Source organism: Periplaneta americana, chromosome 15 (genome assembly GCF_040183065.1).
Source record: "Periplaneta americana isolate PAMFEO1 chromosome 15, P.americana_PAMFEO1_priV1, whole genome shotgun sequence".
Classification (NCBI taxonomy): Eukaryota; Metazoa; Arthropoda; class Insecta; order Blattodea; family Blattidae; genus Periplaneta; species Periplaneta americana.
The window spans coordinates 81836130-81862372 of NC_091131.1; the positions used below are offsets into that span (position 1 = coordinate 81836130).

The window sequence follows — 26243 nt, forward strand, 5'->3', positions numbered from 1 at the left end:
ATGGTTTTTTTTTTTTTACAAAAAGCTAAAAATGTCTCAAAATGTAATTTCGTTCTTATTTCTCAGAAACACATATATTTCACATTTTGAATTCAATTTTGCCTTCTTTAAGCGAATTTAATATTACAATAATATATTTAACATGTTTTTAAATATAAAATTACTTATTTTGATATAATTTGGGTACATTTCACACTTATCATCTTTATTCATTATCAACATCATTCATTACAAGTGCAATGTGGATCCACCGCCTGTGATGAACTCACGAACTAAGAGGTCTACAATTCTTGGCATTAGTAACATCTATGAATACGATCGTAGAGTCGTGACAAATAACAGTAAGTTAAAGGTCCTACCATTTGGATAAAAGAAAATCTCCTCTCGATATACTGTAAGTAAAGTAAAGTAAAGTAAAACAAATCTGTCTCTATTAGAGGTCATGAAAGCCCACAAAGTTGGGAGAGATTGACGCTCCCCCATTTACAAACATTCAGCATTACTACCAGTACGTAGGGGTGTCAATCCTATGCGTTTTTCACCTTTAATCCTAAGAAAATATCTCTGGTACTCATTTGTTACAAGATGTGTGAAATCCAGGATCGACAGAAAGTATTAAATCAGGGCTGGGCACCAAGAGCGAATTCTACTCTCTCGCGGGGAGCCATATGACTTACCTTCAACCGCTTTCTTCCCCGCCAAACACCGCGCAGCGTTGATGTCGTGAGGGATGAATATTAAGCGTCCCCGTTTAGAGTCTAGATTCGCTCCCGGTGCCCAGCCCTGTATTAAATCAATATAAAATATCCATTACCCCGTAAGGAATCGAACTAGCAACTTGTCCGTTTGCACCGCAACGTTACCGCGCGCCTTCACAGTACCTACAAATTGACAAATATTCAAAGAAGATGCCAACATGATTCAGATATTTGAATATTTGTGAATCATGTCAGAAAACATACTGCGAGATGTTTTTAAATCAACTATGGAATATTTGAAAATAATAGTGCCGTTGGGTGTGAGGCGGCCACGTTGAAGTGTCCTAAACATTTTATTAGAAAGCATTCCAATTAATACATTTAGAATGTATCAAATTAATTTAATTTCCTAAACAAAATGTACTTTTGGACCACTCAGTAGAATGCCACTATACCCAGGCCGTTGTAACCTTGCTCCTGACAGCTTAGCGTTATTTTGGTAGCGAGAGATGCGACATTGCCACAATGATCACTTATTACACAACAGCTGACTTAACTTCAGCGAAGTTTACTATTCTGCTCCGTTAATTCAAATAGCAATTACAATAAATTCTCGTTAAGACGAGCCTCAAGGAACCGAAAAATCGCCTGTTCGTCTTATCCGAATTCTGATCGATTTTTGTTATAATTAATCCACCATCACTCTTTCAGTTCAAAGTATCTTCTCATGGTTTGTCCTAATAATGAATTTCGAATTACTTACCTGCGAACCTTTCTGAATACTGTGTTATTTATTTATTTAACCTCGTAGAGAAAAGACCATCAGGCCTTCTCTTCCCCTGTACCAGGGGATTACAACTACAATATTAAGAATAGACTACAATTACAATTATAATTACAATTAATATTAAATTTTCAAATACAATAAAAATCAAAGTACTAAAAAATTAACTGACTAATAAAGGCTAGACAGTTTATTGTAAAAGTTAAGAAGAGGGAAAAGAGAAAAAAATTGTTCATTAATTAAATAAAAATTAAACCTACTCTACGCTGTAAGAAAATGCTTAATATGTTTGTTTTTGAACTAAATTCCGACAGTCTCTGATGTCACTGGGTAAGGTATTCCACAAGCGCGAGAGCGAGATTGTGTATGATGATGAATACGATGATGTCTTATGTGTTGGTATGGCTAGTATGCGGCTATTTTACGTGCGTGTGAAGAGATTATGATATGATGACAGGTAACTGTTAGGAGAACGTATCATCAATACTTACGTTTTAGAGAAGTATCCATTTCTGGCCTCTTTCCATTGGTTGGTCCAAGTTCCTCTTCCAGAGATGGGGGTTAACCAGTTTATAAAAATTATCACTTTTACTGCCGCAATGAATTTAATTTAAATCACTTCTAACTCACTTGTATTGCCCTCATGTTGTTAAAACATTCAAGAACTCAGATCCCTCTTGTTCATATTTCGCTGCACGAATCCGCTTAATTTTTCCTGATGAACCAGAAGTTACAGCAGCGTCTATTTTATCTTGCTTTTTTTTTTTTTTTAATTATTGTCGAAGGAGTAAATTTTGAAATTTGAAAATGTTTCGTAATTTGAGTTTTTATCATAGTACTGTGAGACAATTAATTCAAAATTTAACTTCAGTTTTGATATCTACAGATTTGTCCTTCTTTCACTCATGTTATATTGAGATGTTATCCCGAACACTGGCCGTGAAAAACTAACAGTTAAATCATTTTAGCACTCAATGACATACAGAATACTTAAGCTACTACTCTGGTTACCTTGGGAAATAAAGCAGTACATATTATGTGTGTTCTTTATTGTTATCCTATTGGAGAGGCTTAAAATTTTTTATATTCGCTACTTTATCTGCAGGAATGGATGGACGCCCATATATTCGACAAATTTCTTCTCCTGCTCGTGAAACTGACGAGTCATTTGAACCAATTCTGACACCTGACTACACAAAGCATTCTCACTACGAGAATTATCATTTTCTGAACGACGTCTTTTTTTAGAGTTTTCACAGCAGCGCTACAAATTATTTATTTCTTATAACACTAACACAAAAATTACGCAAATGATAGTAACACCACAGTCTAATACTTTCAGTCGCGCAACTTCAACACTTTTTTTTTTGCCAACATTCGCGACACTAGCGCCCAAGTGGCAGGCAAGGCACTGGTCATAGGGTTGATACAGCCAGCACGTGCTTTAAAGGGATGCGAGATGTTATAATAACGTTTTAATCATGCGTCGGAATAAAGGCAATGTGTGCAATGACGAAAATTGCAGTAACAACAAGTTTAAATCTCCGAATTTGTCGTTCTTCAGATTCCCTAAAGACCAAGAGAAAATCATAACTCAGTCATAACCAATAATCCATGTTGTAGGTAGCCTACGTATTGTGTTCTATAAAACATTTATTACTTATCAGTTACCTATTTGTATGTCAGGAAGGACAGTTTAAATAAAAACAAAGTAAATACCTGTTACAGTATATTATTTTTTTGCAGAGATCATATGTGTAAATGTGTAACCATTCCGATTTTGGATAATATATCTACAGTTTTTAATGCGAGTAATTTCATAATTTTTGTATTCGTGTTTTTTTTTTCTTTATATTTTTCAAGAATGTTATATAGCATTCAAGTAGGTATCATGGTGATAATTTTGCAAGAATTCATGGAGTATAGTAATCCTTTTGCAAAATATTCACTTCTTGAATAAATCCAGACTGTGTCGATAAATTTCTGATGTGTTGGTGTAGATTCATGTGCCAGACTTATTAAGTTCTCAAGAAATAAAAGAGGCTTTTTAAATTTAATATAAAAAGCAATCTTTTCTGTAATAATTTGCATGACTGTTATTGGTGTTGATTTTACATTCCCAGTGATTATTTGAGCCGTTCTGTGCAGAAGTGGTGTAAGTCAAAATCAGGTAATGAGGTTTAAAGTAAAAATTCTGTAAAATACAGCGCAAAGTAGCAATTAATATATCCTTCGTGCTATTCACTGACAACTAATAGTTTAAATACATTCAATATTAACTGCCACTTTGCGCTCTATTTTATAGAATGTTTACTTTAACCCCTCATTACCCATTTTTGACTTACACCACTTCTGCTCTGAAAATAAAATTAGGCCTACATTTTCTGAGTTAATTGAAGTTACAATTTTTTCAACAAAATTGTGTGTTCATTTATTTGTTCTCACCTACATCATATTAACAGTAAGTGCATGTAAATTACGTATTATATAGGTAGGATAAGTTAAAATTAGGCATTATGTGTGAAAACTGGAAATGTAATGTAAAAAGCGGTAAAATTACCATACAAATTTAAACCATAACATCAGCACTATTTGTGACTCAAAATAATAAAGAAAATACCGGTGCTTAAGAAATGGAAAAATAATGAACTTCATATTAATATTTAAATCCTCCCCTTTTCTTTATTTTCAAGTTTACCTCAGCGGCCGAGTTTACCCCAATTTGCGGTATGCAAAATCGATAATTTCTCAGGAAATAGGGAGAGCGTTCACCACGCGATGTACCCTACGAGATATGCCCTACAATTCTGAAGATACTAATTTTTACTCTTCTCACAGGAAATACAAAGTTCCAATGATTCATAAATATATTTATAAATGAATTGAATTAACCGACCACGCACGAACAATTATATTATTTCAAACCATGATACGCTATCAGGGCCATGATTCAGTTGTAAGGAGCAGAAAGAATTACGTTTATTCCCAGCTTCTGAAACTTGTAGATTAACTGCGTGTGAAATTCTTCCAGGATTCTAAACTAGAATTAATTAGAACCATATACACTTATTGTATAGCATAAACATATAAAATAAATTACGCAAAACCCGTTTTCTGATGTGTTATCATATGTCGTGTGCACACTTTTAACTTGCCTGCCACTAGAGGGCTACTGTCGCGCCAGCTATCAAATGTTGGCATATTTTATACGTATGAGTTGCGTGACTGTATCTATTAGACTGTGGTAACACTATGCAACATGAGGAAACCGACAACACAGTAGCGCTCCGCGTGGCAGCAAGAGCAGCTGATTGAACATGCTACGTTCTGATTGGTTCAGAAGGCTATCGCATAGCGTTCTTCAATTTTTTTCATAGGAAGGGTTGCCAACCCAAATAACAACTGTCAAGTGGAAGGTTAAAACGGCCTGGGTATAATTATGAAAGGTGTACAGATACCGAGACCAATATGTGCGCTTAGCGTACGTCACTCCTCCATACCCGCACTAGCAGGACTAACGAAATTGAAAACGTTGGTTGCGAGTTAGCTTATCTGTTGCATGTTGGCCCGTCCGGTGGAATGCAGTGTTTGTTTGCAGAACACTACCACCTCGCAATCCCCTTGCCTCACTCCGCCCCCTCACCGAAGTATTGTAACGATCGTACAACGGTCGCCAAGCGCAGAGATTAGTCCCGGTATCTATATATGTAAATGGCATTTTTGGATTGGATTAGGGTAAATAAATAAGAAGACAATTATTCCTTGAACAATGTCCATATTATAATTATATTTCCCACATACACACGGCACGTTGTGAAACTTATCTTATCATTATATAGTATTAATTTATGTACATGGTACAATCTGTATACAGCATCATACACTTACACCCTTTTATAATCATTAGTAGTAATAATATGCTTAAAGTTGAGGGGTACATCAGAGCAGTATCCCCCTTTTTGAATATACACAGAACAACTCTGTTCCATGGACACAATGTAATGCATCCATTAAATAATAACACAGTAATAGTTTTGTTACTTCTGTCACTCAAAAACTTAATCTGTACATCCATCTCAACACCACCAGCTTATCAGCAAATATCGTTTTAAGGTATGATTTAACACTAAATTACACAGTCACTACTTCCATTCCTTTTTGTGAAGAAGCATCACCCATAATAAGAATATGGTTTATTGCTTTTTTATTGCAAGAAGCCATCCATCTTGGCTGTAAAATGGGCAAAATAAGGAACGTCCAGGCCATACGTAAAATCTTTACTGATCAAATAATGATCAGGCTTTTACTATTTTTAAAAAAGCTTACAAATATAACATTTTGCAAGTAAATTCTTTTTTTTTTTTTTTTACTTATGACAATTACGCGACATTTACAAGGACTGCGTGGGGAAGTTTTATTATATCATGGGTTACTGTAGGATACTCTGCAGAATAGTTTAAAAAGTTTCCTTTTGCTGAGAATGTAAAAAACTAGCTTCCTCTTTGGAAAATAAGTTCACACACAAGCAATTGAAATTAAAGAAGCAACGACTGAAAAATTTATTTCGCAGTATTGAGGAATTACGTACCTGTTTTCTTCTTATAACTAAATTTATGTAATTAAAATTACATTTCATATATCAAATAAACTGTGCCGGAATACTAAAACAACAAGGAGACTACGTCAAAAAATATAATATTTATAAGATTTAAAAAATAAAAAACAGAATTGATTTCCGCTTATGTTACTCGTCTAAAACACCAATGGGAGACAAGATCCTAGCTACTTCTTTTAAGTGGTGGCTCCACACGTTGTCAAAAGGGAAATCGACAAAAAACTAGGTGGGGTGGGGGTTATATTTTCAAATATACACATCCCGCGTTAACAAATAATGATTTAAAATAAATTTGAACAGTTATATTTTCAGTTTCAACTTTTTTTTATAAGGCCCACGATCATGTTTGAATTAACTGAAAATAGTTATTATATTGTAAATGCAATATTGTCAAGACATTTAACACGTATAAGTCGAGGTACAGTTCAACGATACAAGACGGGGAGATTTACAGAATCTGGTCAAAACTCATTATCTTCGCTTCTACTTTTGTTTAGACTAAAACCATTTCGCACTACAGATTCCCTAGTATTTGGTGTTAATCTTCATCTTTTCCTTTATAAATTTGTTTGTTTAAACATGCCTATTAGTTTCAATACCTTTAGTAACAGACTGGACGGGATTTAGTTTCGCACGTTTTGAGTTATGAGACTTTTCTACCAAATATTTACAACAATATACTTGGTAGAAATTTAGTTTTTCTTTCTACTTTCTAAGATGAAAACGTGCTTCACTGGTTTTACTTTTGTTTGCTTCCATATTTGGAAATTAATGTCTAACTTGTATAATACAATCCTTCATATTTTCATCATCTCAATCTGAATCAAGGAAAACATTCTCGGCGCAAGTGTAACTACAATTTACAAATATTCTACATATGAGAACGTGACGCAAAAGATAAAAAAATTAATTTAATATAAATTATCGTTAATTTAAAATACTGGTAAAATTAAAAAGGGGCCTTTGACCGCCCCTCGAAACGTAATAGGGCCGAATTCTGTACAAGACATATGTTCCTCCGTCTAGTATATTACCAAAGAGCACAAAAATTTGTCGGCACTTAAAAATTCTAACTTTTACTCAGCAATCTTTATCCCCCATCTTTAAATATTTAAAATTTACACCTTGTGAGGGCGTACAGCCAGACATAACCTCTCTAACCTAACGTATGCCATTGCTTTTCATTCCACTCGTTTCTACTTTCTCTTTGCGGCCACATTTTTCCACTATTTTGATTTTAATTACGTAAGAACTACAAGGGAAACAATAATAACAAGAGTGAGATACACCATTTCAATCGGAATGATGAAGCTGTAAAATATTTGAGGCTTTCGATGATACATCTTGTATCACTTTGTGTCAATAAAATCGAGAAAACAAGACTTCTCGTCTCCCTCTCTCTGTCTCGCTAAAAGAAAGTGATACCATTCAATTTATTGCATTTACCCATATATTACGATTGTGTTCATACCTGATCCATGTTATATGGATATTTATTCATGAAAATTAATAAATTTGTTGTAACTTAAAATAAACAAAAAAAATGTAAAAACATAATTTAAAGATATTTCTTTAGAATAAAACCGTGAGTGGCTAAGAATAAAAACAGGGAATTGTAAAAAGAATAAGAATTGAAGGACAGCTGATCAAACCTATTTTTTTCACCTTCATCTGAAATTAAAGCTGTAACCTGTTTCAGTATCTACTAGATAATTAATTTCTTCAAACATAACAGGGGTTTCTAGTCCTAACCGCGAAATATAGAAAACAGTGAGATTAAAGTGCAACAATAATGCCACAAATATTTCACAGTCACCCAGGATTATCGCCATAAGTTTTTTGTACTATCTACCGTGGATATTCAAGAAAATTACTAAAATTATTATAAAAATGTTCAAAATTTACACTCAAACTACTAACATATTCATATCACACAATACTAAAAAATTATAAAATTTTCTACCGTATGTAATAAATTAAACATGGTGTTCATGTCGTATTTCACGGCTTATATCTTTCACACAATTCAAACATCCAAATGGCTCATTAAATTGCCATTTCTATCCAAAAAAATTCAAGAATCGTCATAAAAGTAATTTAATTCTAACCCAATTTCATCAATTTAATTGACTTTCAATATGACATGTATCGCCTTGCATTAGATATAAGAATTTTGAATGATTCGACTGAAATAAGCTTAAGTGGAACACTACAAGTCATCAGGTTTGAGTGCATCCGAAGTCAAAAGGCAGACGGGTCCTTGTTGGAAAAAATAAAAAAATGTCTTTCCCACACTTTTCTCCTAAAATAATCTTGGAATATATTCCATTTATTTAACTTTAAAATAAGTTTCCACGGACAGAAATGATCATATTTAATTTAAAGGAGGAAAGAGAAAAACAAACAATATTTAAGTACTGTGTGTCAACAGAGACTACATCAAAATAACTCTAGCTAACGAACTTACAAAATGCAGGGTGTTCCTTGGCTACTGGGAGAATAAATTCTCTTGGAGTGATCAAGTAAAATCTAAAGCTATATGTGAATAACGATACTTCCAATTAAATTTTAAATCAAATTATAAAATATGAAATTCTATCCTTTTTATTTTATTGACACAAGATGCATCTATCTTTTTACACCTTAAAATTTACAACTTCATAGTTCCAATTTAAAACATAAATGCTTCTGAATATAACAATGCTAACAGGGACGTTTCTTTTAATTAAAATATTGTTTCTTAAAAAATCAGTTTTACTGAAATGCATACGCTACTCAGTACAATAAATTGCTTCCATAATTAACGGCTGTCAATTTTTTCCCTTCATTTTACTGGGAATTTATTTTTCTAGCAAAAAGTACACAATATTGCGGCTCCGTGTCAGATATTTCGGACTGTGGAACTGAATCCAGCTAAAAACGACAATTCCACCAACAAGCCAAGAACAAACTTAAAACATATAACAGTATACCTGTGTTTCTGGATACAATGTGACAAAGAGGTGGATGGTTATGGATATGGATGGGTGTTTTCTGAGAGGTCTGGTGAAATCATCCCATTATTTGAGTGCTAAATATGCTATGATAGTGATAGGCCGAAAACATTCTGGGATGGGCGTGCTTTCAAAGAGTGACGGGGGTTGGGGGGGTGTGTTCTGATATGTTTTAAAGATCCATTTTGTTTTTTAAACTTCATCTTTTAATCTACGTACTTTTTAAAAAGAGCTACGCTGCATGAAGGGAGGTCTGTGTGGAAGAAGGGGTGGTGCTGGACCTGTTCTAGGTACAGGAAGAATACTTATTTGGTTTATTTTATATCTCATCGTTACCAACTTAACCAAATTGTGTGCAGCTACAATACAAACAACTTTTTTTACTACTTATGAACATATTTTGTGAGCAGTGAAACAGGACTTCTTGTTCAAGTCCTTTGTATATTTTTTATTATATTTTTGTTTCAAATATATAAGATATTGTGATTATTACTTTTCCATCTGTTAAACGATGCATATCAATAGTTTTTATTATATTATTGTTATATTTAAAACCATGCTGATATCACCATGTACGATGTATTTGAGGGAGCGTGGCACGAAAAAAGTACATGTAACATAAATACTATGGGAAAAATGATTTAAGTATATGTTTTAGAAAGTTTTTAGAAACAATAAACATGTCAGTGGTAAAAATTAAATATTAATATTTTAATAAGAGTAAAGAAAGACGGTAGTGTAAAGGCTGTATTCCAGGAGGCATTCATTTGTTCTTATTTATCAGGTTGCTAAGAAATTAAAACGTTCTTGAACACATGCGATGAAAAGTAAAGCTTTCTCTTGTTTCTTTGCTCAAATTGAAACAAAATCACGGAAAAATACACGAGAGGAAAGAGTTTGTGAAAGGGATGGGGAAAGAGAGAGGGAGGTGTTCTGATTACGTAACGCCTCCGCCTTTGTTTTTAAAAACTGGAACTAGAATGGAGTAAGAGTTTGATGAGGTGGCATGAAAAGGAGGTGTTGGTTGGTTGCTATAGTACAATGACAATAATAACATTTCTAATTCTATATCTACGTGTTTATCACAACGGCAGTCGTCGCTCTTATAAATTGAGAACGTTATCAACATCCAAGCCGTAACGAGGGTCAACAGAGACATCTAGCGTTAACACCTGTCATGATGGAGGACTATGCCGCTCTCTTCAGTCGAAACACAAAAAGAACCAGAAAGGAGATGAAAATCAGCGGAAATTGGAGTAGTTTTATTATACTATGTATTAGTAATTTAAGTATACGATTCAATCTAAAAGAGTTCTTATTATATTTCTGTCTAATTTCACAGATTAAAAAAAAAGGCGCTGGTTTGAAAAATCTAAATAAATACACTACTTCATAAACTTTGTGTCCAAAAAGATACATTTCTAAAATGTTTACTGAAACAGTTAATTAATTTTATTATTGCATTAATGTCGCAATTTTAACCATAACAATGTAAAATATGAAATATAATTGTGGTAGTAAGAGAAGTTTCGAAATACGTTTCAGTAAAAAACACAGAATTTTCAGTTCTATGTTTTCAGAGGTGCAAATTTCTGTTTAATTCCAACCACATTTTCAACCTCATATCCAGTTAAATAGAAAAGAACGGAAGACTGAAGAGAGATGCAAATCTAACTTTTGATCTCATCTCAAAATGCATCATAGTTGAGAAAAAACAAATATCTATATAAATTATTTTGGTTGTTATAGGTTTTCATGTATTTTCCAATCTCACAAATTTGCTATGTCATAACTTTAGGCATAGGCCTATGCCAACTATATGTGAAAGAAGCACAGAATGATTACCACACTACGTGCTGCAACTAAAAAAAAGTCTGAAATTATGTCACAAAAACTATAAATTAACACTAAACTTAATAAAATATTATTGGAATAGAAATAGTTTAAACACAGAAACTGAACTTCAGTTTTTTCTCTTTTGAGATGAGTCATATATTACGAAATTGACCAAAAATTCATCAAGACAGGCGATAAACTTACCCCATCGTCCCTGCGTAAATTATAATCTGATGTACATAACTGTTCGCAATTACTGTAGCACATGTTCACAGTAAAATTTACAGGCCGTATGAAGACAAAATCTGCTTACATCTCATTCCATATAGGTACAACATTATCATTATCATCATCACTTTGACCTCTACGTTCAAAGAGGCACCAGAGAAGAAAGGCTATCATCACCTTCCCCAGAAAGGATAAACCAAAGATAATACAAAGTTTCATGTGTATGGGACATATTACAATTAATACAAAGAATGTATATAGAATGACAATATAACTAAAGCCTCAAAAAAACAAAAAAAAAAAAAAGAAACAATAATTGTTCACTTCTCATGAGGCATACAAAATACATAAAATTATTATCAATAATAATGACGTCATCACCCTTTTACGTCATACGACACAAAAAATATTATAGTTATGAGGAACAAAATGACAAAAAAATAAATTACTAGAAGAGTAACCTAGCCAACTACGATCTTCAACTGTTCCTAGCCCCTGCTGCTTTGGTCACTTCTGTGTGGAGGTGCTTCAGAAAGTGCGATTACGTCACTACAGTCGGTTGGAGTTCATAATCAAACGGGAATAACTTCATATAATACACGGATATCAACTTTTTTTTTGTATTTCGTAATCACTATTCTTTGTTATATATATACTTTGCATTATATTTTCTTGTGTGATTACTTTAAACGTTTTTTTGTCTGGAATTTCTCTGTTCATACACTAAAATGTCATTTTTAACAGCCTCCTATCAGAAGAAGCTTTTTTCTTCAACATAAACACTTACAACTATTATCTTGTTTTGCTATAATGCTTTGACAATGCACACACAAAAAACACAAGCATACAATATTTCACGTACTGTTATGTTCAGTTTGGTTAATATTACATTATTATTATTATTTTTCCATAACAAAGAGGTAACGGCTTTCTATCCATGTTTTACAATTAATAACATACATTTTACATAATACCGTAATGTGAACAATACATTAATCACAATAACACGTGTTAGTTAAATTGGATATATAACACAATACTCTGATGACTGCATGCCTACCAAGGAAGACATGCCCAGCTCGGACAAATTGTGTGTTTCATGTGTATATGTGTGTATGAGTGTGTATGTGTGAAGATGTGTTTTAAAATATCGTTACCGAATGCTGATCGTTAGTTCTTTCTGTTTGAAGAAAAACGTTCTCTTTGTTTCATCTATTTATTTATTTTCTCTAAGCTAATATACGTAATCTCTGTCCTGAAAACAAATCAATATCAAAAATTGCATTAGAAGGCAATTGAACATGCCACAGACATAACCTAACAAGTTTATATAATCCATCTTGTTAAACAAAGCGTCCCTCCGTCGAGCTTTGTCCTCTATCTGTCCTGAGTTCATATCTCGAATGTCTTTACTTGCTACACATTAAATTGTCTCGGTATTATTGTACCCTTTCGGGTACTCTAGCTGCCTCGTTGTACTTCTTTGTACACCCCTTAAATTAAATCTCTTGGACATTGCTTTTTGTTAAAACAAAGCTATTTATTCTATATCTTCATCTCTAATTTGTAAAATATAGATATCTTCCCTTTCTAGTTAGGTGCTTCCTTGTGTTTATTTATGCTCCCAAAGTCAGTTCCTCTCAAAAGCTTAAGGTCGTCCATAAAATTAAAGTGTTAATTCTTAAGGCAGATTCATAATAAACCGGGAACGGAAACGACGAGGACGAGAACGAGAACGGAAATAATGTTAAAATAAATGTATTTAAATGTGTGCATTAATTGTTAATGTTCACATTTAAATACATTTATTTTAACAATATTTCCCTTCTCGTTCTCGTTTTCGTTTCCGTTCTCGGTTTATTGTGAACCAGCCTTTACTCAGAAAAAACTTTTCAAATACTTAACACATAAAATGCAATGTCTGTATGGAATAATTAAACAAATTCAGCAACTTTGTTGAAGACTGAATTAGTTTTGTTATTCTTACAAATTTCTAAAAATATTAATTTTTGAGTCCAACTTAAGCTTCTTACTGAAAACCACTTTATACAGAATTTGGTTATAAAATATAAACGTAACAAATTAGCGAGCACTAAACTTTTCAAGATTCCGATATTGTACGAAGTAAAACAATCACAACGAAAGCAATTACAGAATACTATAAAAATTATACCTACTGAACAATTGACATGTCGGGGCACTAAAAATTGGAAGGGCCACCGCATATGATACTCACAACTACACATATATCAAAACACAATTCTGTGAATCTCCAAGTTCCAGTATTTTCAGATGTGAGAAACGAAGAGGCTTATCTTTTATTTGTTATATTTGCTAGTATTGCAATTATTTTGGTAGAAACAATGTCACATGTTTTGAAAATAGTTTACAATTATTATTGTTAGCTTTTATAACTTATAGTCACAACTGTCTTAATTTTATAAAGTGATCTTCAGCATAAAGCTTACATTTATAGTCAAAAATGTAAATTTTTGGCACTTTGCAATATAAGGAAATGACTTAATATTGAAAAAATTATAGGATATTCGCGATTACTTATCAAAACAATTCATTTTACTTACGTTATTAGCGGAAAAGTATAATTTTTAAACATTTGAATACAACTCCCAGAAGTTGTTCTTTAATTTATAGACGACACTAATCTCTTGGTAGAAAGAAATTTTTTCAGGTATTTTTTAAGGACTGAATTTCTGCCATTCCAACTATTTTACTCTTGTATTATTATGTAGTCTGTTAATACTACTGTAATCTACTTGCAAGTATTTTAATTCCAAAATTTTATACTTCAATTTTTGTATTATTTATTTGGGCTTTGTAGTTATTTAAAAATGGCACAAAGGAAGTTTCAATTATTTCAAATCAGTATTTTCATGTGCAAAAATGGTGGAACAATTGGTCATTACACATTTGAATTCTAAATTTTATCTTCAAGAAATATAAAATAAAAAAAGAAACAAAAAGATGACGTTTTCATAAGTATTTATTAATATTGCGCAAGCATGTAATATTTTATACTAAAAGCTAATATCTTTCGCGAAAGTCTGTAAATTAAATGTTCTGAAATGTAATAAATATCAGAATGCGAATAGAAAGCTATACATTTTTGATGAAGCAATAATGAAATAATTATATTCCTTTTAATTTGATACAAAAAAAATCCAACCGCAGTTTTGCACGAATTGTTTGCAGTATGTATAATATAGGAAGGTAACGTTAATGAATATTTTTTATAACTCAAGACGGTTGGAAAAGATACTTTTATTTGATACTAAAAGCCACAGACAACTAAATTTTTGTGTAAATTAATATTGAACTTGCATTATATAATTCTTGTGTATTGAGTAATCGTTTAAGAATGGCTGTAAATCAAGTGACCTAATAAAGAACATAAAAATGAAAGAAACAATGCATATTTCGTTACATATTAATGATGATTTATAGTCTTCATCATTAGATTCAAAACGCAATTTGATTTTTGCACGAATTGGTTATACTAACGAAGAAAATCAAAATTAACATTAGGTATTCATTTTAGAATGTCGTAAAAAATAATAACCGCATGATAATAAAGACAAAATATCTCCAATATAAGCTAGCTATTCTTTTTGTTTGTAAATATATTTTCATATTGAATATGCATTATACAATTAATTAAACATAAGAATACATTTTTAAAAGCGCTATAAATCAATACAGACGACTCAGGGCAATATGAAAATGAACGTTAGAAATATTAAAAAAGTAAGTTTCAATAACGAAGAAAAACTCAATTTGTTTTAACAAATTCGGATTGTATTACAAATTTTTTAGTTTCTGATTGTTAAAATGGATATATTTTATTGATATTAAATGAAAATGAGTGCTAGAATTTGTTTGTAAATATGTTTTAATTTTTTTACGTGAATTATTAATTACACACGGATACAATAATACATTTCGATAAGAGCTTTCCGTTAGATTAAAAAAAAACACAATTAAATGCGCACGAGTAGCCTGCAATAAGGAAGGAATTGCGAATATTAAACTAAACTCTTGTTGGATTACATTTTTTTTAAATAGGGGTACGGTTGGAAAGGGTAGATCTCCCTGATAAATAGTATAAGAAAATGCCATAATTCAGTTTTAATCTGATTGAAAAATGGACGTCTTACATATGGCGAAACTAAGAACATACTGCAAAGCAGCGTTGTTGCAAACATCATCATTTTGTTAAGTTCATACCTCTCTGCAAATCCGAGGCAATACATATCACAACAAACATATTCATACAAGGTTTACTCCTTAAGTAAATTATATTAATTAAGAAACACATTTAACAGCCAGAACTTACCCCCCAACGACCTGCACAGTCAGTTATTGGGGTGGGGGGGAAGTCCTCAAGAGACTATATCAAAATATCGATGTCCCCTTGCAGAAAACCGAGGCAATTTTCAAAAATTCATGTTACAGCAACTACGACAACAATTAATTCATAATGACGACGAGATTTAAAAGGGGTACAAAGCAAAGCATTATTTACGAGGGTGAGGAATGGCCGCAGCCGTTTAGGGGAGGTTTAGGGCTTAGAAAGGACACTACTTTGAACAAGTTTTAACATTATTGCTTATTGCTTTTCAGTTTATCAGTCAGTACGAAGATCACACACAAACATTCTTACCTCGTGTTCAAGCATTCCTCTAAGATACTTTTTTTTTGCCAGTATAAGTGAGATTTATAATATAATTATATATAAAAATCTATTCAGAGCTATGAAGACGACGTTCATTTTTAATCCAACGATCAGCACTCGGACTATTCAATTGTTTTTTTATATTATTAACATATTAACATATCATCAATACCAACCGCAATAACCTCTTCAAAGAAATATCCCTTTTTTAATACAATGTTTCATTTTGATAATCATTTGTTTAACAATTTCACCGTATCAAAATACAGGATTTGAAGTAAAAGCTTAATGAAGATTATTTATACAGTATTAGTTGTATTGCTCTGAATTCTCCTAGAGATAAAAATATTTCTATCGCAATAAAAAGATGCATAGAAACAAATAAAACACTGTTGTTATTATTATTATTTAAATTGCATTGAGACAATAGAAAACTCATTGAAATAGACGACAGTCAACATCATTGTATTTATTATTTCCTTAATTCGAGACTCCAGAATCTTGTAAAAAAAAAAAAAAAAAAAAAAAAAAAAGACGGTTGCATTACCCGCCTTTTCATATAGGAAGTCATGCGATATTCTCATTTGGTTTCTTTTCTCACCTAACAATAAAATAGACATGTAACTAAATCCGCAGACCTAACAATAGAATTTTTTCAATTAACAGTTAATTATTCATTTTTTTCTTATCGAGGAAAACTTTATATGTATATCCATTCCCTGATTTGCCGTATTTTAATTTATGAACGCAACTTCATTATTATTATTATTATTATTATTTCTTTTGTTCTATTGCTCCTTTGAAAACCTATTATTTTATTAACAAATAATTTAATCACGTTTCATAGTACTCATCAAAATGCAAAGAGACTTCTAACCTCAATCGGGACCAAACAACACGCAATATAACGGAAAGTAACTACTTCACAAGGCTTCAAAAAAACGTAAGTGTGACAGAATAACGGAAACAACTTCGAGATATCGATTTATCTCGATTATTTAAAAATGGCTATAATAATTAATAATAATTATAATATATTAACTAATTCAGTCACTGATTATCATAGGACACTTCATTTTATCAATGTATATATAATTTTATTTTTTATATATAATATAGATATATTCCATTTTATATTATCTACCGACGCGATACTTTTCTACTTTTCTTTCGCGATTTATCTGCTTCAAATTTGTTTCTTCTCTAAAAACGTTGTGAACTACAAGAGTAAAACAAAAATACATGTAATCATAGGCCACACGCCTTTCCATAATATATTATACCGTTTTTTGTTTTGTACTGAGGATATTCTTTGCCGCTGCTGACGATGATACTGGATCATCAAATATTCTTATTTTAGAACCCATACAGACATCGTATCGGGTCCACAACTTAACGGGCGGTATATAAAAGGAAAGTGTTAAAATACCGGAGGAGCATTTTATATAAGGAGTACCAACAGGTCTGCCAACTTACGAATATTTGGACTTGGAGTTAAAGCCACCTTTACGAAGAGACGACTCATGCTGTTATTTTTTTGCCAGTGCAATAAATTCATAACAACTAATTTTCCGAAAAAAACCCGCATATTTCACTTACAGAGAGACCAAATGGGAGTATAGAATAAGGTACAGAAATACATTCAATACGAATTAAAGATATGTAATACACCAGGAAAAAATTAAATTCTCCTTATGATCAAAATAATTTTCGTCTAACAAAAAAACTACTTTTACGCATATCATTCATCACTATAGGCCATAAGTGGCGTCTCTGGTGGCCACTCCAGTCCCTAATTACAATAAGCATGGAAAGAAATGAATAACGCAGAGCTCAAATTTATTATCACTATAAAAAGTAGAAATAAAATCAGAACAAGTTCAAAAATTAAATAAAAACGAGATTCGTATCATAAGACGCTTACTGGAATCGCTTTTTTTCCTTTCTTAGCAGTTAGTTGTGATTAATATTATAATTATTGTTTTGTGGTATGCGGCCTACATGGAAATCCGATCCTTGCACCGTCCATTGGAGTTGCAAAAAATGTCGCAGATCGGGTGGCAGTGGGAGAAGAAGAAGAAGAAGAAGACATTTATATTAATATATTTACACAAGTGTTCCCCTCCCACAGTCAATTATTTTATTCCTCTTCTTCTCCAACTGCTGGAAACATGGCTACCCATGTATGCTCTCATATCTCTAACTAATTCTAAACAATTATCATAGCTATACTTCCTAAACCAATAGTACATCTAAAAGGTATTTTTCATGAAGCTATATTTGTTCTATACCTACTACTAGACAGTTTAATATTCTGTTCATTTTTTTGTTTCTTTTTAATAGTATTTTTTTCTTTTTTGCATTTATAGATTCTGTACAATACAGCATAGTTTTACCTTCCTTTTGTTTTTCTGGCGTGGTTTATATTTTTTCCGCCAGGTGCCCAATGCTCGAAAACTTACGATAGCCTATATTAAAACATTCAATAATCATATGTACAAATGCATAAAAGAATTAAAATATAGTTTGTGTGTATATATAAATGTAAAATATATAATATTGTTTTTTAGCGTGATTGCAGAAGGGTGACCCAAAAATTTTCCATCTCATCTTTGGACTTACAACTCACATTCCATGTAAATGGGCAATTCTTTTTTCTGGTGTGAATCAATGCGAAAATTAGATAACAGTATAGGAAAAAATCGTATAGGCCCATGTATTTATTGTAGTGCCAAAACCAATCCGCAATTATACACCATAATACTCTTGTGAGTGTGTAAAGCCATCAAGGGGTTGTTTACAAATTCGCACCCTCCAGTTACCACATTTGGTCCATAAAATATACGATAGGTTTCCATATATATAGAGGATTTAAGCTTTAGTTTGTCTCCATATCTTCTCTTTTTTTTAAATTAGATACCCTGTAACCTGGCCAGGAGGCGATTTAGTAATGTCTAACGTAATAAAACATAGGCTAATATATTTTTCTAGAGTATCCTGCGACAATTTTGGATAATACTTTATCCCTTATTGTGATTTCGTCGTTCGTGATGATGATGAAATGAAACTTTTTATCTAATAAAATAGTCATTTTTCGTTATAAAACAACAAAAATCCATAAAATGTAACGCAGAACCAAAATCTTTACATTTCTCTTACAATAAAAGAACATAAAAAGCTTGTAAAATATAACATTAATACAGGACACCAAAGCGTATAGTATTATTATTATTAATATTAATATTTTTAGTCGATACGACGATTGGATAAGACAAATGCGGTTGTGGAAGCAGTCGATCTACCAAGACATTGAAGGCGCGGTGCATTGTGGGTTCAAAGAAGCACAGCATTCATTCTTCCGGCAAACATCGAACAATTTGTACAAAAAAAAACAAAAAAAAAAATCAATATATATATATTTTTGTTCTCTTCTCACCATGAAATTTTTAAATATTTTATATTTTTCCATTGAAATGTACCTTTAGGAGCATTCTTAAAAGATTAATATGTGTTGTACATGTCTACAGTATAGATAATAGCCATTATTATATGGGTAGTGAGTGGTACAAGATGGTGGTAAACCATATCACATATACATACACACAGAGCTTTATTATAGTTCCGCCGGGAAAAGTTATTAATTATTATTACTTGTTTCTCATAGAGCAGCAGAAGTGTGCAAGTTAAGTCCTTTCATTTTTCTTTCTTCCAAAAAAATTAAAAAATGGGTACAACATAGCCTCTTTCGTTTTCAACTCTTCTCATATATTTAAAGCCTCCTTAGTTATGTCGTTCAGAATTAATCTTCTTAGGACATCAGCAACTCCCTCCATTTTCTACGCTGAAGCCATCTTGAATTTTTCGTCACCGTCAGGAGTTGAATATATGGCAGTGCCCAATAAAGCTTGTGTGAAGAGGGGCGTATCTGAGCGTTTACTACATAGCACTGTAATCAGGGGGCCTGGCAGGGTGTTTTTGAGGGGTGTTGAATGAGTGGAGGGTGGTTAAAAGCACAGAGTTCAGTATACATCATCCGCTGATTCTTCTTATGACGTCATCACACATATAATCATAGCGGATGGTGAGGTGAGGGGGTGAATAGAGGGAAAGTTTACTTCTTGTTCTTAAAAAATATAACACCAGATAATTTAAAAACCGAGACAAACACATTTAAAGTTCACAACAGACAACCGGCGGAAATGAGTTTCTTGCTTTTTCATTTTTTTCAGGCCTTCCTCTATTTACGAGGATAGGACGTGTCACATATATAATTATAATAATTAATATTTATATATATAGTTCAGTATAATAAAAGTCATTTTATACTCATCGAATTGTTTCGATTTCTTGCTTTTTGCACTGTTGACCGATAGGGGGCAGCAGTGACCAGGGGAGGAAATCAGATGAGTTGTGTTGCCGAGTAACCAGTGAACAACCTGAGTTTCCCACTAAGATCCAATCCTGTGTAAAACAAACAAAAAATACTGTCACTTAATTTTGCAAACTTATGCGAAACGAAGAGAAACCAACGCTATATTACAGGCTGTAGATCTGGAAAACAAAACAATGTTACATCACGCTTTTAATCTATACAAAAAGATGGTATAAGGGATTCGTGAAAAATTTAAGTGACTGGTGGTCCGGTGATTTGAAATAATCTTGGTCATCGCTTGATAAAAATCATCTTGGCATCCAGAACCGGTTTAAACCTTAAGACAGCATCGAAATATCACGTAATAGCACTTAGAACTTAAACTTTTGCTGCAAAAGAGCTATTATTTTTTTTCTGAACACTTAAGTACCTAGTATATTCTGTACCTCGCTAGATGTCATTATTTTAGGCCATGTATTATATAAGTAATACATTTTTAAATATTAGAAGATCACATCAGAAAACGACATTTTTTAAATAATACTCATAGTCCATGCTCAGTGCTCCCAGTCTTGAAAATATTACTAACAAAATTATTTGATACGTTTAGTCTTAGATGGGTGTCACTGTGTTACAAAAACAAAAATGCCAAAGAAAATATTGTCTTTTTTGCATAAGCCTATATATTTTAAAGCTTTGCTAAAACATATATTTTTCTGTTTTTTTTTCTCACATTAGCACCGAGATTTCTGAACGCGCCATCAAAGTCGGCCTTGGAGAGAGGATTTAACGACATGTCGAGAAACATCCACTCAAGGCCGACTTCGAATCAACAATCTCGGTGCTAACGTGAGAAAAGATCAGAAGAATGCCCATTTTTAGCAGATGTTTAATAAATATATACATGAAAAAAAAAAAGATTCTTATTTTCAGAAGTTTTGATTTTGTACCGCAGTGACACTCATAAAACATACCAAATAATTTTGAAGTAATATTTTCAACTACTGAGAACACTATCATATTATACAGGGTTGTTTCCGATCTCTGATATCGAATTTGAATGACATCATGTACGTCAGAAGTCACACGACAGCTGAACTGTGGTGCGAGGTGACAGATCAGTAGTTAGTGATCTCATAGAGTGCACGGCGACTCACAGCAGAAATTCCCAAGAAAATCAAGCCTTTTTTGGGAGGGGTACATAACAATCCTTTCCGATGCCAAGTACAGTTAAGTGAAAATGAAAGAAGCCTGCAATAAACGAGGTTTCGTTATTTCCAAGAAAAGCATCTTCTGTGTAGGCTACTTAATAAGACTGGTAAAACTAAAATGGAATTAATTTGTATCATCTCGTGGGGTGCGGCGACTTGTGACGGGAATGGATTTTCTTGCGTTTTCCACTCTGGAATTAATCCCATCCGAGCTTTGCCAGTCTTATTAGGTACACACAAGATGTCTTTCTTGGAAATAACGAAACCACGTTTTTTGCAGGCTCCTATGATTTTCACGTAACTGTATTTGGCATTGGAAGGAGTTGTTATGTACCCCTTCCAAAAAGACTCCATTTTCTTGGGTATTACTACTGTGGTACACCATGTACTCTGATTATGAAATCACTCACTACTGGTCTATCACCTCTCGCCGTAATTCAGCTGTCGGTGTGATTCCTGACGCACATGACGTCATTCAAATTCGTTATCAGAGATCGAAAACAACCCTGTAATGTCCCCTTAAAAACAGAATGTTGTACAATAATAATAATAATAATAATAATAATAATAATAATAATAATAATAATTAGCATTCCTCACCTGTATATTAGCTGATAGTCCAGCCTCAATGGTAGCCATTAGTAAAGGCCGCTGGAATCAGCGGACCCTGCGAAATAGAAGAGAAACCACATTGCACGTAATTAAAGCACCTGAAAATCGTGTCAATTTCCTCGCCATCTTAATATTAGTAAGAAAGTTCTGACGTTTCTTCCTCGTAGCATATTTGTACTTCCTCCCTAACCTAAAACTACATTTTACCGTGAATTTGGTCTGCAAGAACAAATGCCCACCAATGATCAATTAACACTTCTCTTGTTAGCTGAAGGTCAGGTTCAATAGGACAATAATTATTTATCTCCAACTATGTGGTGGTGTAGTTCAAATGGCGTTCAAACTGTATCACTAACAGAAATTTCTACAGTACTTTTAAAGCCATTTATACCCACATATTCTAAGAGATACAAGGAAGGAACCGAAATAAAAAGAAACACATTTTTTTCAATGTTCTTTACATTGATATCTTATCGTTTCTAAAACTTACGGGGATCAAGTAATTAAAAATGTAGTTTATAAACTTCTACAAAATATTTTTTATCTGAATAGATACACATGCAATGTCACCTAACTTTTAACACATAGACCTATTTAGAAAGTGCTAGAGAAGTTGTCATTATAATTATTAACATGTCTTGTATATCATAATAAATGTACCAAGACTGGCTAGAGTCTTTCTGGGCGGAAGAGAAGGCCTACTGGCTTAGCTCTGCCTGATTAAATACGAGTAAATAAATTATTATTATTAAGACTGAAACTCTAAATATATTAAATATGAAGCCTACAATAAACTCGAGTACAAGGTGGTTATAATTAAACTGACGGTGTTCAGCGTGGCACGGCACGGACTGTAATGATCGTAGGAGTGTGAAACCTCGTAGATATCTAATTAAGCAATGCGCTCGCGAATTAGGCATAAAAATAATTAGTTCCAAGTCTTGCCAGCAGGTGAAAATATCGAGCTGTAAGCAATCAGAACGTAGTATGGGTGTAGGAAAATGGTAGGAAATATCAAACACATGAACACTTCGCGGGCCTGTTAGGTGAACAGTAGCATCTGCACGTTATAGGGACCTGCTTGTGCAACCCGTGATTCCAGCTTTGGAAGAACGCAACTTACTGTGACCACACCATTATTTTTATGCAAGCAGGGGCAACACCACATATCGCTCGCCAGCTGAAAGATTTCCTGCGAGAAACTTTCAGTAACGACCACACATCATCTCTAGGCAATTTCAGATGTGTGGCCTTCAAGATCCCCTAACCTAAATCCATTTGACTTCTGGTTGTGGGAATATTTGAAAGATCGTGTCTATCAGAGACATATCCGGTCTCTGCCTCATCTAAAGGCTAGCAAACAACTACATGCTGCTCTGATTTCACCAGTTATGCTGCGAGCAACTGTCGTGTTACGGATGCAACATGTTGCCGAGTTGGGAGGCCATGTTCAACAATGTTTGTAACCACAGTTTTTAATAAACGTGCCAGAACCACCGTTATCATGTGTTTGATCTGTCCTGCCTTTTTACTGCGCCCATACCACGTTCTGATTGCTTAAAGCGCCATATCTTCACCTGGTGACAAGACTTGGAACTAATTTTTGGCATAATTAGCGAGCGCATTACTTAATTATCATATCTATGAGGTTTCACACTCCTACGATCATTACAGTTCGTGCTGTGCCACATTGAACACATATATAATTAAACATAATGAACCTACGGATTCAAAACATCAGCAAAGGGATAATGAAATAATGTCCAGAAATCCACTAAATCATGAGATTCTAGTCAGTGTGTACGGTGCATTAATTAATTAATTTGTTTATTTATTATTCAGTACAAGTGAACTAGAATTAGTAGGTTTTAGTTTATGACTTACGGTACTAATGTTAAAGTTTACAGGGGCTAATTTAAGAATGCGAACGTTATCTATTTCATTGCGGGGATACAGTATTTTTTTCTCTCTTGTACAGAGGAGGAACTCGAAGGCTTGTACTGCAACCTAAGGCTTATTGAATTAATGTGAATTAATTATGGCGAAATGAGTCTGAGGTTCAACGCCGAAAGTTATACAACAATTCTGCTTCAATTGGTTGTGGGAAAATCCCGGAAAAACCCCAAAGAGGTTAACTTGTCCCAACCAGGATTTGAACCCGGACCCGCTCGTTTCACGGTCAGACATGCTAACTGTTACTCCACAGCAGTGGACGAGATACAATATTAGTAAATTATATTAAAATTATATTATGCCAATTACGCACCTATTCAGAAATGGAGTGTAAAAATCAGTTAAATTTAAACTTAGCTATCATTGCAATATTATTGTTATAAAATATCGATTTTGTTTCTTCCCTAATCCTTGGCATTTCTTTTCCTACTAAGGGCTTAGTTGTTTGTACTTAAAATTAATTTCTTCGTGTTTATGTCTACATTTTATTGTGTGAAATCAATACTTTCATTGTTCATTCATTTTCTTGTCAATCATTTCTAGTTATATTACGAAAAGTTGATACTAGATGGCTGTGATCATATTTGTAAATACACCAAATCCTGACAGCGAATAATTTATATTTTGAGATCCAACGAGTGGTGGATTTCCCAGCCGCGGACACAAGGTCACGAACGTTGTGGAAAAGTGAGATGGGGATTCTCGCCAGAAGTCAGCAAACCAGTTCGATTGAATGCGGATATAATGGTAGCATGTTTTGTTCGTTGTGACATTATTTGTGAGTGTTATCGGTTTTTCTTTCACTGCAGCAGAGTGAATTTTAGTGTGGAAGATTTAATAAGAAACAAAGGTTATAAGTGACGTTTTAGACCAGAGAATCCGGAAACACTTTTTCCTTCACAATTACGCTCATAAATTTCTACGTTAGTGGAAATTTATGGGATCTGTGTGTAAGACAAAAATGACCATTGTAAAAAAAAAACTTACGGATAAAAGAGTCATTGATATTCGCGTGCGAGAAATTTTTGAAAGAGGAGGGTGGCCACTCTGAGCAATATATTTAAAATTAGTTAAGTACTCCTAATGGCATGCTGAAATTATTTATTAGTTATTCAATTGGTATATTCCTTTATTATATCTTTAATTTATTAACCATTATTTCATTAATTTAACAGAATATTCTATATATTATATGAGACGAATAGTGACAAAACTGGACGGCAGTCGGCAGAACTTACTTTTCCTTGGATCACCTTGTAATATTACGTTTTACCCAGTTAATTAAATATCTTACTTTTCAATATGTATTATTATATTCTTTTATAAATTATTTATAATTTTATTTTCGAAAAGTTCCAATAAATATCACTACAGTTTTGATTGTTTCCTACATTAATTTACTTATAACAATAGTTACTCGTTGGTTTGTGCTGGAATTTCATATTAAAATGTGATATCTTTCAATATAATAACAATTAATGCTTATATTGTGTAGAGATTGACTAGAGTTTCTAGAGTAACAAAGTTTTATGTGCACAGAAAAAGAATAAATATAGCAGTGAATAAATAGTAAGACTGAATTAATTTTAAAGAAACAATGAAAACTATATTAAGAACTTTTACTTATTCGAAATGATTTGTTCTAGTTTCGATGGCATGATAAACTAAGAACTGTAGAGTCTTATAGTTCTCCTGTTTTGAAATAGCTTGCAGATAGCTCGTCACGACGCATTGGTTTTCCTGAACAGACGCATGCGAGGTGCGAGGTCAGCCTCGCAAAATTCCGGACCACAAGAGAGACAGTGAGTGGTTTCTATAGCTGCTAGGTGTGAAGTCTGCGCATCTCGCAGCTATAGAAACCACTATTTCTGGTGTAGTCCGGATTTGTGCGAGGAGGGTCTCACACCTCGCATGTGTCGGTTCATAAAAACCAAATCTTTATAGGTCTACAAACATTTCGCTTCCACAGTCCTTCTAAAACTCAATATTCCCCAGTGACTATCCATTAGTGGGGCAAATTCAATCGGTAAGGCCTCTGATATCATAGATTAAAATCAGCATTATCTGATTTTCGATTTGCTTTTACTTCATTTTTCGACTGCCGTTCTGCACTTTAGATTTTATTTTAGAGTCAAACTGATAACACGAATTTCCATTGACTGTCACAATTTAATCCAAGAATATTATGTTACTAAGAGCAGTTTCAATCACGTCTTAGTTGCATTTAATACAGTTATGTCGCTTACTTATA

The 26243-nt window shown here is 33.0% G+C and overlaps 1 protein-coding gene across 8 annotated transcripts in view; it reads right to left on the minus strand.

Moving 5' to 3' along the window:
* Positions 1 to 5237: 5237 nt before the first annotated feature.
* Rbp6 (RNA-binding protein 6) overlaps positions 5238 to 26243 on the minus strand; it is a 1547649-nt gene continuing 1526643 nt past the window's right edge. For all 8 annotated transcript variants that reach the window (XM_069847737.1, XM_069847734.1, XM_069847740.1 and 5 more), the window contains 2 exons: positions 22028 to 22094; positions 5238 to 20305 (listed from right to left, as the gene is read on the minus strand). In XM_069847737.1, the coding sequence (XP_069703838.1) occupies positions 22053 to 22094 (42 nt within the window). In that variant the 3' untranslated portion in view covers positions 5238 to 20305; positions 22028 to 22052. The remainder of the gene's footprint in view (positions 20306 to 22027; positions 22095 to 26243) is intronic.